Below are 17566 nucleotides of genomic sequence, written 5' to 3' on the forward strand. Positions count from 1 at the left end.
ATTATATAACCAATGATAAATAAAATTGTTTCATAATCTCCCACAACTGACAACTTTATTCACCACAACGCAATAGGCGCCGGGAGTCATGTTTGCCGCCCGCCAGGTTAACTTCCTGAACCGCAGGCGCGTGTCGGAGGAAAGGGCGGGGGCGGGTGCCTGGTTCACGGTCTCCTTAAAACCAACGGATGTCTGAAGTGCTGGTATGTTCAAGCGAGAGCGCTCAAGCACCTCAAAACGGAAAGACGTCACGCTGCTGCCTGTCAGTTTTCGTCTGCGCTCAAGTTCCGCGGCAACACATCAAAACATGTGTTACATGATGCGCTCATTTAAAACGTAGCGTCTCCGTTGTTTTTATTTTCTACTGTTTTTGCAAAGAGACTTTTTTACCCCCTTTCCTCCGCGGAAGCCACTGTGGGAGATGGAGGACTGTTATCTCGGCTGTCAGGTTAGCCAGTCTGCCCCGCCTTCTCACACTTAAACTCTGTAACTCTTTCTTTCAACACTTTAACTGCAAATGTTCTTGGTTCTAATAAGTTTTTTCGGAGCCGTGTTCCAAATATATTATGAAAACTAACTAGCCGCTAGCGAGCGACGGAGCTTGTTGTCCGGTTGGATTCGTCCGTTGCGGTCAGTAAACGCATCTTCCAACTTTTCCCCCGAAGTGACATGAACAGGAAACAACGTTGTTTTCCGTTACTTTTACCGTTGGTGTCGTAGTTCATAGCTAATAAACCTTTCAACAAGATGTTGTGTGAATTCACCTGGTGTCACCAACTCGTCGTCACCTCCTCTCTGCTGTGACCTATAGCCGAGTCAGCTTTATTAACTTCGCCATGAGGCTTTGGTTTGGTTTCCAGCTGCTTCCGTCCACACAACGTGGATCATATGTTGAAGAAGGTCTAAAAGCAGCGACTATGAAAACGGTCTTTAGTGCATGATTTTAATATTTTATCGTATAGTTGCTAACATCTGAATGATAATGAATAAGATGGGACTTTTTTGATGTCATAACTTTCTGAGCTCTGAAATCCTACATGTACTGCAGTATGATTATTACAGTACATGTAAAACAACACGTAATAATCAAAGACGTCTGCACCCTGTGAGAGATTTAAGAGGCACTTTCCAGCTTCTCCTGTGCTGAACGTACCTGAGTCAGGTGATGCTAAATACCTGAATTCAGGTACAAATAAGAAAGTCTTACCCTATATGTTACATCTCTGCAAGTGATTTTTGCTGAGCTTCTCTTGTCAAAGATTTTATATCTGAGGTCTCTGTTATTGTGGCTTTCAAGGGCATCATCCAAAAAAAGGTTGCACCGAAGGCAGACCAATGTTTTTATGTTTTTTTCTAGATAGGTCTAGTGGTATATATAGGTTTTTTTACACCAGGATTCTGATGTCCTCGTTTTTTGTGTTGTAGGTCTGTCAGACCTCTTTTCAGTGGGTGTCTCGCTTGAAGAAACACATGTACTCGCAGGAACATCGACAGGTGGGCGTAAAACACGATGCACACTTCAAAGAGTTGTATTAATTCAAGTACCCGTGGTTCCAGAGGTCTGGTTAACTGCCATGCTCCTCTTGACTTATTGCTAATGCTACGTTTGCTTTGGCATTAATACATCACCTCTGCATGTTTCCCCTGTCTTTACCCACAGAAAATGATAGAAGTATTCAAAACCGGTAATGCTTTATTTATTGTATTTTATTCTTTTAATGTACCTTTTGAATTTTGCAACGAGGAAATGTCTTTTATACAGCCTTCATGTCCAGTTCATTAATTTCAGTTTTCTTTTTTTCTAGATGTGCCTACTGGTAATGGTACGCCTTGTTCTTTTTGCTTTGTTGAAACACCTAAATACAATATTCACATTTCCATTCAGTGTTGCTGAGGCTGGTTATGGCTCTTCAATGCTGATTTATGTGTTATGTCTGCTCCTAATTTATTTATACAATTTAAATTTTGTTTTTAAGGTGACACTGCTATTTCCACTCCAGCCAAGCAAACAGACCTTCATTTCTTTTTCTTTGCTGTGCAGGTTTCTTTCCCCACATTCTTTTAAAACAAGCAATAGACAATCGAAACCACAAGCAACCTATCACAGGTTGGTAAACAGTTCGTAACCGTCACATATTAAGGTTCTATACAACACAGTCAATCTTTATAATGGTACCACATTTTATTAGTTTTGCTTTGCTTTCACTGCTATGATGATCGTGTTTGTATCAATTACAACACATTTATTCTATTTTAATTGTGTTGTTTTCCAGGCTTGTCTTTGCTGACTCTATGTTTCAATAAACAGTTAGGGTCTTTAGTTTATCTTTGCCATATTTGTGAGGAGACGTGCCCATCTGACAGAATTGTGTATCACCTCTCGACTGGTGACCATTGCAGCAACTACTTTGTAAGTTGTGAACATAAGAAATGAAACCAGTTTTTGAAATCTGGTACAACAGTTTAATTTATGCCTTTTTAATACTTACAGAATTACACAGACCCCAATATACTAAGTTATTCCTGGCTGCCTAGCATGGACATGAGAGCCATTCTAAAGCCTTTGCTCACACAAGAAATGAAAGAAAAAGGACCTGGAACATTACAGGTTTGGAGCCATTGATGAAGTATCGCTGAATAAACGGTTGCGCAGTGAAAAGGTTGTATTTGTCCACTAGTAAGATGCTGTGGTCTGATGACTATTTTGCTATTGTGCAATACAACTAAGAAACTTGTAAATAGTTTATCTTATTTTTACACACAGGCGGGAGCTGCTGCTTTGTGTGTTTGATTGTAATGTTTTGAGATGTGTACCAACCACTTTTTCTTTTGCAGCTGTTGGAATTACCTAAAAATTTGATGAAAAGGCTTTTAACAAGCACCTACTCTGAGGGTAAATGATTCTCTAGATTCCCCTAATGGAGTTTTATGTGCCAAATAATTATTGTAATGAAAATGATTTGATTCCTCCCCAGCTATGAACACGCTCCGAGAATATAATGAGCTTAGCAGACTTCTTCAAGGTATGTACACTTTTTTCCCAGGCATAATGATGATTAATTACTTGTAAGGCACACTCCACCCAGTTAATATTTATATACTGTAAAATGTAACTTGTATGTAAATGTTTAAAGGATATTTTTCACAATGGAAACATACTATAACTAATTCTGAGCACTTGATCTTACAGAAACCCTTTCATTCACATTTTTCTTTGTCCTGTAGAAGTGAAACCAAAGAGGACAGTAATCCAAACATACCAAAAAGACAGCAACAGGAAACACCCACTTCTGGGTCAGTAGTTGTTACATAAAACAATCTAATGAAACAGTCAGTTTTCACAAATTCTCCACATAATATTTTCTCAAGCTAAAGTAAGTGACGAACAAAGTCAAGCAGATAAATGTTTTTATGATTGATGATGCCAAACTATGACAGAAACATATTTTTACCTTGTTCAGTGTTTGTTTCAAACCAGACTTTCTCCTCCCATTCCTTCCTTCATCCCCTGGTTGTGGTCCTGTAGGCATGCAGCACCTTGTGGAATGCATTTGTGATGGAGCGACACAAAAGAGTTACTACCTCTGCACTCTCTGCAAACTCACTTTGGCTGCCCACATGATCATCAAACATGTCCTGAGCTTTGACCACATCTTCTGTTACTTTGTAAGTAGGTGTGAAATTAATGTAGATATTTATATACCAAATGTTTTTACAGTGTGCCATGTTTAGCACATGGAGCAGAGCCAGTGTTGCCTGGAACTTCTGAATCTCATGCTTTGGTATTACTCCAGACACATTCCTCTAGCCTTATTTAAAAGTCGTTGCTCCTCAAACAATTAGAGAGAGTCATTAGAAGTTTATTGCTCTCTTCCTGTGACGCTAAGTTCCTGTGCAGCTGATTCTACCTAGACTTTAGGGGTTTCCCCCGTTTAACACTGAGACGTTATATTCATGCTTTACCTTTAACATATACATGCTCTGCCTTCTTAATATAAACATGTCTATTACAACCTAAAACGGAACAAAATGAATTGTGATCTAAGTACTTTTTGTTGTCTCTTTTCACATTTTTGTATGAGCAGAAAGAGTGGCATCCATCTACTTTGCTGTCCAAGGAATGCTACATAAATCACGAGTCTTTTGTCTGTGATATACTAGATTTTTCAAGGCAGACAGAGGAAATTCATGGAACTGCAAACACTGAGATCAAGGTACTATAAATTAAAACTTGTCCTTTGTGCCTGATAATAAAACAAATGTAGCAGTTGAGTATGTCTTGCACTTGCAGCAAGTGATTCTGGACCCTACTGAGTATTCATCAGTGAATTTTGCTTGTTATGCTGAAGGTAGGGAGGTTTTCCAATGTCTTATGTTCCATATTAACATTGTATCATCTGAACTCAGAATGGTGGGTTTTTTTTTTCTAACTGAGCCTGCTCTAACTTTTATAGCTTTGAAGACGCTGGAATCAAAGAGAAATGAGAACAAACAAGGCAGCCTGATTGTGAACATTAAGCCTGGGCGAAAGTTGGGTATGGATAATTTTAGTGAAATGTATTCTTAGCAAGTGAGCAAGTTTAATACTAAACTCAAACAAGAGAGTGCTACCTCTGTATGGCACAAATCACTAATTAACAATCTTTTTTTGAGAGTAGGGACCTCCTCATTAAAATTTCTGTTGTGTAGTGTTCTCCTGACGTAAGAGTAAAACTCAATCAAGTTTAAGGTTCATGCAAAAAAAAAATGAAAATTGAAATAAAGTAATTCTAGTTTCAAATGTGCATTTACTAAAATTCTGTGATAACAGTTACCTATTTGCATTTTTTCAGTTTCTGTAGTACGTCTTGCCGAAGAGAGCAGTCTGCCCTACTCCATAATTCTGCGCTGCCAGGTTATTAAGAATAATTTCATTAACACTTTGATATGTGTATTATTTATCTCTATATTTGTGAAGTACATTTTAATTGTAAAACATTGAAAGCTACTTTTAAGATGTAAATATGTCTCTCTCATGGCAGGACTGCTCTCAGCGCTTTAACAGTATTTACCAGTATTTAAATCATTTGCCAAAGGTGAAACACATAATGGTATGTTGGTTTATTTCTTTCTTTAAAAATTGAAAAACTGTAATTAGTGACAGTACAAAGATTATGTAACAATCATGCAATGTTTATTTCTAGATGCTGCAAAAACACTTTGGTCAAGGTGCCCAATATTTTAAGTACTTTTTTACAAAGTTAGTTATTTTTCTGTTGATGTTTTGTTAATCTTTTTTTAATTAAATGTTATTTTTATTGTAGCTAAAAGAGATTGTGGCCAACAAACAGGTACACTCGTCTTACCTCAACCTTTGCAGAATTTAAGTAAAATTATATATATATATTCTAAGCATAAGACAATTGTCTTTGTTACAAAATGTTACTCGTAAATTGCGTAGTGACTTGCTTTGGTGGCGTAATTGCAGGATTTATCTATTTATTGTTTTTTTGACTATTTATTTCTTTAAACCTTAGGACAGAGACCATATCTGGGCCTATACACTTACATCCAAAACTGCTTAAAGATAAATGAACCGGTTATTGGTGAGTTCAACTTCACTTCATATATAGTATGTATTTTGGCATTTGTCATATCTGGCTGTCTATGATCTAAACCTTAGGCGAAACCTAACCCTAATCCTAGTTGGGATGGTAAATTATCCTATGCTGTGTTTGGTTTTCTGCACTTGTGACAGATTCATTTTAGGTTGCTGGGGAATAATGGGGGGGGGGGTTATATACTAAACTGGATAAAAAAAGCTAGACATTTATTGAGTAGTCTAGTGGAACTATTATATTACACAAACATTGATTATTTTCTACTCATGTCTCATACTCCAAGTGTTTTTGATATCCTATGTATTAGTTCACAAGTTCAGACTAACGTAGTTTAGGTAAACACTTGCTGATTGTTCATCTAATCAGGAGCACCAGTTCTCTGTTATCTCAAGAAATTAGATGGTGTCTGTCTTGGATAAGGAACACTGTCCTTTGATTGACACATGTACCCCAAGATACATCAACAGGGTTCCTCTTTCTCCTAAGGAATATGCAGACTTCACAGGATGAAATATCACCTGTCTAGATAACCATATTAGATGTGCTGGTCTGAAGCAGAAGATGTGCTTATTTGTGTCCTGATAACAATATTGGGAGGTGTCTGTGTAAGGTGTGGGCGTGATTATATATATGCTTAAATACTCAGGACAGGGGTAGGGGTGGTTTGTGTGGTTGCGTTAAATTGTCCTCTCCATCTGGGTGCAGTTTTTGAATTTTCCTTTATTCGCATATGCAGAAATAATATCACAAAGACAACCTTTTGGATTCTTCTTGTCCTTGAGTTGTCAGAGGACTAAGTGAGAAAGGAGAAACTTCTCTTTTTACTCTACAGTTTTTAAACTATAGTTGGAAAATGTGATGCCAACTCACTAAACAACTTGTATTCACCTGGGAATATTTTTCTTCTTATTTGCTCAGGTGTCTCCCTGATCGTGACATGCATCAACACTGAAATTAAGGAAGACTGCATCTATGTTTGCTTTGCCTGTGAGGATTTTTTCTCTGACTCTGCTCTCAAGCAGCACCTAGGATCCATTTGCCATCTTGTAAACACATTGGTGAGGTTTTATTTTAATGTGGTGTGTATGTGTGTTCTCAACTAGTAGTGGCTTCAATCTGAGGGACACTCATAGGAGACCACACGTTTAGCGTTTAGGTCTTTAGCTAACACTTTGCTGCTGCATGTATAAAGTGGTCTTGATAGAGCCTCTTAACCAACATCCAGCTTTGGTCTTGCTTTTTTAGCTGTACCAGAATCCCTGGCGACTTCCTTTTGCCTGGGAAAACTCCTTGAATGTGACAGAATTAAAGTCACTGGCATTGGAAGAGGAGAAGGAACAGGGACCAAATCATGTGATCACCATGAAGGTAAAATACAAACTCACACCAATTTAACTTTTGAAAAAGCAATAATAAAGAAACCACTTGTAAGATGCCATCATACAAGTAATTTTCGGCATTACCTTTCTGCTAGCTAGAGCATTTTCCTTATTCCTTACTAACTGAGAATTTTATTTTTGTCAGGTTTTTGACATGCCACGCATGCTATTTTGCAGCCTCCTCCCAGCTACTTATGAAGAAGGTAGTAATTGTTTGTTGTGAAAGTAATGAAAATTGGGCCTTTCCTCATTAAACTTACAGCAATCTCCTAGTTTTCTGCATAAACTGTGGTGAAATGTGGATTAGTGCTATTTTTACCTAATGATGCCATATTTTGACAACACAGTTCCTCTTGAGCTGTGCAGGTCTGATCTCTGCCTGTTCATGCCCAATTTTCTAAGATGAAATAATTATCTTGTCTCATTTGATTTTCCTTTTTGCTTCAGTGATGAAGAAGCTTCAACTCTACCACACTGTCCTAAAGGATGCTGGTTGGTGATAAAATATATTTTTTCCTGAGTATAATCAGTTTAACGTGTATATTGTTTTAATGAATTTCTTCTGTTGTGCATGTTTCTCTTATGCTTGTGCAGTTCCACGTCGAGAAACGTACAGCAAACTCAAACAGAATGAGAGATTCCCTCTGCTCGGTCAGCACCAATAGACATGGCAAAAATTACTGTGGCTGTTTTTCTTGTTTTTACATCAATATTATTATTATTATTATTATTATTATTATTATTACAGGCAAACAGTTTATGGTCATGTATGATGTTAGAGACGATTACCACACCAGAAAAGATGTTCTGTGTTTGCTCTGTGGAAGGACATTGTCAGAAAATGAGTTTTGTACTCATGTGTTCAGTCGGGAACATGTTACAGAATTTCTGGTAAGCATCAGCACAAATACCACATGTATTACATTACTGTTTTTACATTTATTTTACATAACTTGCAAATGCATTGTCTTTGCAAAATATTATTAGGCGCAATTTGGTCATCAAACATTAAGGGGAGTTATACTAACTAACGCTAACCTTTTTAAACCTATGAGCTACTTTTTGGGTATCGATTTAATGTCAAGGGTTTCCAGTTTGCTACAGTACATACATATGTACATACATACATATGTACTGTACTAATGAAATCACAAATCTTTCATACTGATCATGATTTCTCACAATAATTATCATCAATGATTTAACAAGGGAGGAAACAGGGAACAGAAGCCTACAGCCTTTAAAGAAAAAAAGCTCTAAACTAGTGCTAAACTCCTAGTTTTTGACCGTTTTTAAGAGAATCATATTTTCTGCCCGGTCTGATATGTGATATTTAATATTATAAGTAACATGTCTAACTGGTGGATTTCTCAGTTTTAAGCCAAACGTAATTATTAGGTCATAATGTTTACTATCAGGAGACGTCTGCTAACGGTTTTAGCTGTGATGTCGTCGGAGCGTTAGGGGAGACAAGAGAAAAACGGCAGCGAGTCGCGCTTCGATTGAGTTGATCCGAGAACAACACAGCGTCTACACAAAGCTTTACTTGAGAAGCTCAGTGTTACTGCTGTATCATGTGGTGATCAGCAACCCGGCCACCAATAACATGCTGCAGGGAAGATTGACGACGTTGTTGTCTTATAGATGTTATCCGATCTCCTCTGTGACTACTACTACTCGACGTAATCCTTCACGATCTAATGTGAAACCAGTTTCATTTTCAAATTTACATTATGTAAGTCGCGTGAGTGTTTTTAAAGACCACAGATTTAAAGAGTAATGGCGGTTCAACTATAACCATTGTGGGGGGTTGGCGTTTTAACCTTAAGGAATGTGATGGGAGGGGTTTTAAAGAACTAAGCTCAAGGTTGTGTGAAGAAGACCCAGGTCAGTAGACTTTGGTAACTGAAAGGACTCCACACTCTCAGGCATTTTGAGCCATCCTTAAGTTTTTTTAGGAACAATGTGCTCTCTTATGTAGATATTTTTTCCTACTACACTGTTTATAAGCTAAAGCACAGTATAGTAATGTTTTACTCTAACTGGTTGTTTTTAGGACCGTTTTCATCCAGGCTCACTGACGCCAGACACCGATGCAGAGACCTTACTGGATTTGGCAAAACAGGCAGCACATTTTCATTCCATATCAAATGTGCAGGTAATAAGAGCCAAAATGTTTCTATCTGGATGTAAAATTTCCTCTTGTGATGTATTTATCCTGCACTTAAAATGTCTTCCATCAAAGGTAATAAAGCTGGACAGGCCAATCTGGGAGCCATATACCTACCACCAAGGTATGTAGCAGTGACAGTTAGTGTTCCACACTGTCTGCAACTACAAATTGATTTTTAACTTTTATGCCGTTTTCTTTTAGCAATAATTATTTTAGAATCTGCAAAACAAAGATATAAGAAAGGAGTGCTTGAACCCTTCTTAAAACCCAAAATGAAACTAGGTAAGTTTAGCCAAAGACACACATGGTCATTTAATTCTTAAAGCTTGGGTCTCCATGGAAGCGTTATGGGATTGTATTTCCTCAGTTCCTAGGGAGACTGTGAAAGAAATGACCAAGGACCATGGGAAAGGCAGCAGTCAGAAAAACTGCGATGATCAGCCAGCAACCATCTCCATCACCCTCATGAAGGACTCTGAGAATATGACCAGTCAAAAACCTCTTTTAGCATCATCTGACACAGACCATCAGGAAGCTGTTCAATTATATGCGTACATCAAGAAGAAGAACAGAGAGCCTGTGATTGGTCAGTGTTCCTTACCTCACAGTAGACACTATGTTAAGGTTGATGAATGTCCTTTTGTAATGTTTAAAGTATATTTCTACTATAAGCATTACAAAAGGACATTGAATCAATAGAATTTGACATTGAGAGACACAATTATCTCTTTGACATTTCATTACCTCATTATTAGTAATTAAAAAATTGTTTTCTAGGCTTAAGTAGCCTTTATGAATTCCTCTGTGATCAACATGACCCTGTCTACTTCTGCCAATGCTGCTCTCTGCTGGTCCTAGAGAAGAATATTATAAACCATGTTACTGGGTTTGATCACTGGAAGATCTACCTGACGGTGAGTACATGAAAATTTTTTAATCTAATTTAATATCTGATATGATGTATTTACTTCTCAGCTAGGGAAATTCTTTTCCTATATGTTTTCAAGGGTTACATTTATACAGTTACAGTAGCTTCTGTCTTTACCTGTTTGTGTTTCTGACACAAGGGCGCCCAGTCGCTGGCACCTCAACCACAGATGAAATCAGAAGAAATCAGATATTTGGCTGAGAATTTTGAATCCCTTAATGGATATGGAGAAGCTCAGGTTTTGTTCTTGGCTTTTATTTTGGCAATGTTTTCACAATATAACACAGACTTTTTAAAATTTTGATAGGTGTTGTTGATGGTGATTCCTTTTTCTATTTCAGACTGTTACACTAAATGAAGACATTTACAATGAAATCCTCAAGCAAGACTCTGAATCAGGTAAGCAAACACTTTTGTTTAGAACTGGCTTTTATTAGAAATTAAGGATTTAGTTAATTTGGAGTGATTATGTTGTATCTGAATGACAGTGACGCTCAACTTACTAAGTTAACAATACATTCCATTGTTCTCCTTTTTTATGGTATCACCTTTCATCCATACATTTTAGTTATATCTTTAACTCTGGTGCTTGAGCATACCTTTGCATACAGTCAACGTTGTATCATTCCTTTTCATTACACCTATTCATACAGATGTTACACAGTAATTACTTCACAGTTCTGAACATTTTTGTAATGTCTATATTTTCTTCACAGCCCTACAGACAGTCAAGTCTTTACTGACTCAGAATGAAAGTAGTCATGTTGATGTTAAAACTTCGGACACATCCGTGTTCCTTCAGAAACAGGAAAAGGAACAGGACATGACTGAAAACACACAGGTCAGTGAATTTGGCCACTTCTGTGATGGGATTGTGTAATTGGAAAATACAGCCTTTCTTTCAGTATAGTGAAGAACATAAGCTTTTCTGTAATTCTGTTAATACATAGCGTTTAGATTAACACTGAAATAATGTGAAATACCAACTTAATAGTAAGTAACTCATTACCTCAAGTAGAACTGCCCATCATCATTAGGTTCCTACTTTGTACACATCCTGTGTGTTTGTATCTCATGAACTAGTTATTAAACTTTCTACTAAATGTATGTGTTTTGGTTCCAGGTGGTGGAAAAGAAATTTGATGTTGATTTAGAAGACAAATTCTCTAACACTGGGACAAATCCAACTAATATGCTTCCTGATTCCACAAAAGAAAGCGCAAAAGATTGCATCCCTTCAAGCACAAATGAGGAGCCACTGAAAATATCAATAACATCTCAGTCTTCACCTGCCTCCAGTAGCACTGGAGGCACCACCAAACTGACTGCAGCGAAACACAAATCTAGCATGAGCCCCACTTCTACAGTTCCGACCGGCAGCACTACTAAAAGCTCCAGAAGTACAGTGTCATCAACGACTGCGACAATAGCTGCTCCTAAGGTAACAATAAAGTGTGAACCCCATCGGACTTCAGCCATGTCTGATGGGTGTGAACACAAGACTTCACACACAGAACCACATTCCTCTATGACTAAGATGAAACCAAATGAAAACCCTCCTAAAGTTGGTAAGTATGTTTGCCTTTATATGTAAAGTAAGTACTGTCAGACCTTTTTGGTTCATTCATATATGTTTCTTTTTTGTATTTATAGGCTTAAACCATCTTATCATGGTGTGGTGTAAAAGAAAAAAGCAAATCTACTGCGAGTTGTGTTCGGTCAGGTTAAAAAATTCCAAACACCCATACAGTGATACCCACAGATTAAACTACGTGGTGCGTGCTTCATAACTATTATTGTACAGAACAGAGGCAATATGTAAAGCGGTGCCATAATAACACCTGTAACTATTTCCTCACTAGAAAATGAAGTTCCCTGAGTTTAGGGCAGAGCCGTTGGAGTTGCAGAGCAAACTGGACAATATAGTGGCCCACTTGGCTGAGGTGGAGAAAAATGTACAAAGGAGGAACAAGGTGACCATCATGAGTATATTTGCATTCTGCTGTAATAGTTACTGGGGTTTTTGTCATTATCCTATAACAGTTGAGCATAGAAGTGCCATACATAAGCATTTGAGTGCAAAATGTTGATTGAGGTATTGCTTATCAATCATTGTGTGAATAATATTTCCTGCCTTTGTTCCCAGAACATACAGGTGAACCATGATGTATACAAGGAGCTGGGTGCTCTTTCAGAGGAAAAAGGTATCTTCATGCTACAGTACCATCCTGAAAAGAAAGTTTAGGTCTAAAGCAGTGTTTATCAAGTTCAGGTTTTTTGACTAGATGGATCATTAGTCAGAACTATGAAGCTGAATTGATTAACATTATCAAAAAGAAATCTTTCTGAATATGTATACACATTTCTAATTTTTTAGGATATTTGTTTCATTTGGTTATTGCTTCTGTCGTAAGTCTTTCTCCTTTTTTGTCTCAGCTTTCGAAAAAATAAAGACTATGCTGAAAAAAGGGGCCTATTGGGAGACGTCCTCCCCCACAACTGATGCAGAGGCATTGACACAGGGTTGTTCTGTGTCTTCCTCCAGTCCATTTGAAATGTCAAGCCCAGATGATGGTAAGTTTTTGTAATTTTTGCATTTGAGATATTTTTGTATTTAGATTTGAAGTTTAATTTTTTCCCACATTGATATAGAGAGGTAGGGGTGTGCGTGCGTGTGTGTGTGTGTGTGTGTGTGTGTGTGTGTGTGTGTGTGTGTGTGTGTGTGTGTGTGTGTGTGTGTGTGTGTGTGTGTGTGTGTGTATTTATATATATATGTTGGCGCTCACACACACACACACACACACACACACACACACACACACACACACACACACAATTTTATACTATGTACACATTACCACATTACTGCCATTCACCTAAACATACTGCATGCTGTAAATAGGACACCTGAGGTTTGGCCTGGCCTGTGCTGACTCAAGACTATCCCAGAGCAGCCAGTTTACAACAATTACTCTCTGCACTTCAAAGGAGCCAGGTATTATTAGAAGAGTTGATGACAGTTCACAGCATTCTACCCGTGCAGCTGTTTATGTAATCGTAAGACTTGCTAATGCTCTGCTTAAGCTTACATCATACTCAGTAGCTGACTCTGAGCAACAATAACATGAAATGCAGACAAATTTGCTACAGGTGCTGTACAATCACTGACTGCCTGTGTTTCAGCTGTTGGAGGTATGAACTTTCTAAACCAATAATTGTCAATCTAATACTTTCTGCTATTGCTATACCTTTTTAATCTTACAGAGATAGACCTGCCACAGAATGAAGTATCAGGGTTTTCTTCTGACCACCAGCAAAAGCATGAGACACACAGAGCAGGTGTGTGTGTGTGTGTGTGTGTGTGTGTGTGTGTGTGTGTGTGTGTGTGTGTGTGTGTGTGTGTGTGTGTGTGTGTGTGTGTGTGTGTGTGTGTTCATGAACTGACGTCATTTTGGTTTGGTGTCATAGGGACATGCATCATTGGCGCCAGTAATCTTTCCACATATTTGGCTGTGAAACAACTGGAAACCAAACCTATCCTAGGTAGATGTGTCTACCTTTCTCCTTTTTAGCTATCATTTCACAAACCAACACTTTAGAACACACTGTTCTCCTCAGGTATGGGCTCAGTGTGGGAGTGTCGAGGGTTTTCTCGAGATACATTCTATTTGTGCCAGAACTGCAGGATGACTCTCTCCGTCAGTGACATCTGTGGGCATATGGTCAGCTCTGATCACCAAATCAATTGCATGGTAAGATGCCTCTTACAGTGGAATATCTGAAAATCAAAGACTGGCTTCCGAGCTTTTAATGGTGTTTGTTTATGCTTGTTTTTCAGAAGGTAGATTATCCTCGGTTTTTGTATTTCATGGACTTGGACAATGTGCCTGAAAACGAAAAACGCAACATTTTAGAAGTCATTGGAACAATGTTCTCAGCACAGGAGCGTTCCAAGAAAATTGACGCGCAGGTAACCTGAAATTTTTGTCTCCCAAAACATCGAAGTCCTTTTGTTAAGAGCATACTACCTTGAGACACAAATTACGCTAATTTCTCCACAACATTCAAACTGATCTATTTTAAAAAGAAGAGAATTGCGAGATGTTAAGAACTACTGTGATTTTCACCCTGATTGTATTTTAATTCACAGGTTGTGATGCTCACACCTGAAGGGTATGAAAGTGTTCAGGCAGCTCCATTCAGTGAAGGTAGCAGTGATCTTAACCTAAAAACCTTTGTGTGTGTGAATGTGAACATATAAAGTAATTGATTGTCAAATGTGCTGATTGATTTTTATTCAGCTTTAGAAATGCTGCAAAACATGAAAGGACAGAAACCAAGGGTCTTGGGTCATTCTGTCAGTACTTCACAGCAAAAGGGTGAGTCCCATCCGCTAAGTAATGGTGGTTAACTAAAGCGAGTAAGCCAGGTAGAATATATGTACAAGTATTTTCGTTTCTGTTGTACAGAACCTGAGAACCAGCAGAGTGCAGAAGAATGTCATCAAAAAGAGACAAATGCAGCACTGAAACACACAGACTACCAGCACGACAATGGTATTGTTTAGTGTTATTTTTTTTACATCTGTGAAGTTCTCCACTTTTAGGTCCAAGCTAGGTAATAATGTGCATATTTTTCACAAACTCTACTGTTTCTTATAGAAGCAAGAACCCAACCACAGAAGTGTTATTTGGACAAGACTGTGGTAGTTGGAGGTACAGATGAGATGAGCAGTGTCCTCTCAAATGATGTTTCAACTGAGACTTTCAGGAATCTTTCTGTACAACCAGAACTCTCACTATCAGCCCCTCAGCACCAAATACCTGTCCCTAAGTTGCAAGAGCATGAAGCAGAAGTTCACTCTGAGTCTCCATCCTTCTCTGATAGTCAGCACCAAACATCACAAACCCAAACAGTGTCTCCTAGTGACACGTGTTGTCAAGGCAAGAAACGTCCAGCTCCTCCATCTGTTGAAACACATTACACCACTAACCCACACCTCAAAGATCCTCGACAAGCCAAACATGCACGTAGTTCACTGGAACACATCAGTCAGTGCATTCCTGAATCAGCCGTGGAATCAGCTTCCTTTAATGTTGCTTCAACGTCTACACTGTTGTCTCCTGAAGACAAAGGCACAGAACATGACATGACTGAATACTATAAACTATGGGAACTTGTTAATCAGGCAAAGCAAAATAAGGTTATTGCTCCCTCTTCTAACAGTTCATCTGAAATGAATGTGGTACAGAGGTTGGATTCAAAGTGTGCTGATACTGATTATAGGGTAAAAACAAATTTACCTGCTTCTAAAACATTGGAAAGCACATTCCCTGTACCATCTGTGTATGATTCCACCCCTGATCCACACGCCAGCAACTCGTCTCTTGAGACCACGACGACAATCAACCCTTCTGCCAGCTCTGCAGACCCCTCTGACCTACAACACCAGAGCAGCACGTCTAATGAATGTGAGAAAGTGAGCCACCTCCAGCCTGGTTCAATCCAGTCCACAGCCACCATCCCCAACACATGGCAGGCTTTACAGTTGCAGTGCAACCCAGAAAGTACAAACACTGGGTTTTGTCAGATGCCTATTAACCCAATCATAACTGCCAGGCCACAGCCCATCAGGAAGATGCAATTACTTACTATAACAAATTCCTTTGGCACTGTGGCAGCTTTAGAGGCGTACAGTCAATACAGTCAAAGTGCATATGCAGAACATGGTCTTTCATCTTATCCTCTTCCACAGGCTGGTGCAGGTTACATCACACCACACAATCCTTTTGTTTATGCAGGCCCTTTATACCACAGTCAGTATTACCCGGTAGAGGTGCCCCATATGGGCGAGCTTAGCAGCTACCATGGCCAGGAAATGGGTGAGTCTCAAAATGCACCGGCAGCCGCTTCTGGTGATGCAGCAGCAGTACTCCCCTTCAGCCAACATAACCCGTCCTGCTGGAGATAAAAAGGTGACAGCACACCAAGGTTTTGAAAACATTGTTTCAGTCGACCTGTGTTTTTTCATTATCTTCGTACAACAGGCACATCATGTTCCAGTGTGCTGCTGTATGAATATTTTTCATTTACAATAGGACCTGGAAACGGCACAGTATAAAGGTTTAGAAATGGAAATCAACGCTGTATATGTAGAGGTTTTGTTGCCACAAGCTAATGGTTTTTAATGTTTTCAGCTATTTTTTGGCACTTTAATATAACACTTTGTTTATTCTTAAGTGTTTTGTAAAATTGAAACATTGGTTTTATTGTTTGCACTATGAGTTGCATTTTTGTGAAGTTGTGAAAATGACCATCTGATTGTTGGAAATATTAATATATATGATTTCAGTTGTTCCACTTTGATGCATTGACTCTTCAGTCTAAGTGAAAAGAAATAAACAAAATGCATGAAATCACAACAAAACATCTAATGCAGGTGTTGAAAAAAATATTCTTGATGGTATTAACTATATGTTTTTAAACATGATGAGAGAAAGTCTAGAGTTGTGTTATAAATTGTAAGGTTACTTCACTTAAGGAGAGTTGTCAAACACTGTGTGTGTGTGTGTGTGTGTGTGTGTGTGTGTGTGTGTGTGTGTGTGTGTGTGTGTGTGTGTGTGTGTGTGTGTGTGTGAGAGAGAAACGAGCCAATTTGGTCCCGTCTCGTCAACTTGCTCTTGCAGGTTTAGCCCACGATTGACCTTGTTGCTGAACAAGTTGCCCTGGTGCTACAGGACAGGAAGTATCTTTGGTGCAAAAGTTCAGTGCTTTTTGGTGCAAAAGTTTACCCCGTTTCCTGGTGAGAATCAACTTCTACATGTCTAAGAAAAAACAGGAACCAAATGCAAGAAGCTGACTGAGCGAAAGCAGTCAACACCTTCAGAATCAGACTCCGCTTAAGTTTGTACAGTACAAACCCTGGCTTGGATACCGTCTGGCTCTGTTCTTTCATACTCTGGTGGCATTAAACATTAATTATTTACATATTGTATTGGATCCCAGGACTTCCAATCACCCATAATATAAGAGGAAAGCCAGAAAGGCTGCCTTTATCAATTTTATTTCTGCAGTTCCGCCTTCATCCTGGGAAGAAGAGGCACCATCAGTGCACTGTGTTTATTAAGGATGCGCTAAAGTGTGTGTCTCTGCTCCCAAATACACACATGAAGCCTATTCCGGACATTACACAAACATCTCCTAAACCTAACGTGGTTGTATCTATGTATAGGCTAAACTGCTGACATTTACATTCGATCTTAGCCATGCATTCTTCAGGGGAGACAAGAACCTTACTGTCGTATTTAAAGTACAAAGGTCAAGATGTTCCTCATCTGAGATGACGTCAGGGCAGCAGGTCTGTAGTTGATCAGGCGATCGTGGACTTCTTAGGCAGCGGCCCGATGGTGGACTGTCTGAAGTAGTTGGGCTGCAGAGAACAGATCTGAGATCTGAGTGAGGCCTTTCTAAATTTCTGCCGCCTACT

At 38.8% G+C, this 17566-nt stretch overlaps 1 protein-coding gene across 5 annotated transcripts; it reads left to right on the top strand.

Moving 5' to 3' along the window:
* The first annotated feature begins 175 nt into the window (after positions 1 to 175).
* Positions 176 to 16592, top strand: LOC114865298 (uncharacterized). 5 transcript variants are annotated; one of them, XM_029166293.3, is made up of 47 exons: positions 176 to 448; positions 1426 to 1494; positions 1661 to 1685; positions 1806 to 1823; positions 2042 to 2107; positions 2274 to 2410; positions 2492 to 2608; positions 2836 to 2893; positions 2976 to 3023; positions 3226 to 3294; positions 3479 to 3666; positions 4086 to 4214; positions 4292 to 4349; positions 4455 to 4535; positions 4833 to 4894; positions 5022 to 5090; positions 5184 to 5208; positions 5304 to 5330; positions 5517 to 5585; positions 6519 to 6658; positions 6846 to 6968; positions 7125 to 7182; positions 7427 to 7471; positions 7574 to 7630; positions 7728 to 7870; positions 9036 to 9137; positions 9225 to 9273; positions 9354 to 9434; positions 9520 to 9738; positions 9930 to 10066; positions 10220 to 10318; positions 10422 to 10479; positions 10797 to 10921; positions 11204 to 11648; positions 11734 to 11855; positions 11943 to 12053; positions 12227 to 12284; positions 12517 to 12654; positions 12983 to 13075; positions 13345 to 13419; positions 13549 to 13623; positions 13699 to 13832; positions 13919 to 14050; positions 14231 to 14288; positions 14382 to 14459; positions 14550 to 14636; positions 14742 to 16592. In XM_029166293.3, exons 1-47 carry the CDS (start codon positions 422 to 424, stop codon positions 16049 to 16051), a joined length of 5694 nt encoding a protein of 1897 aa, XP_029022126.1. In that variant the 5' UTR covers positions 176 to 421; the 3' UTR covers positions 16052 to 16592. The 5 variants fall into 5 exon arrangements, with proteins under 5 accessions (XP_029022126.1, XP_029022123.1, XP_055368628.1 ...); XM_029166290.3 differs by lacking the exon at positions 176 to 448 and adding an exon at positions 725 to 926; XM_029166292.3 differs by lacking the exon at positions 176 to 448 and adding an exon at positions 726 to 926 and having other exon boundaries at positions 3527 to 3666.
* Positions 16593 to 17566: the final 974 nt, after the last annotated feature.

Source organism: Betta splendens, chromosome 11 (genome assembly GCF_900634795.4).
Source record: "Betta splendens chromosome 11, fBetSpl5.4, whole genome shotgun sequence".
Classification (NCBI taxonomy): Eukaryota; Metazoa; Chordata; class Actinopteri; order Anabantiformes; family Osphronemidae; genus Betta; species Betta splendens.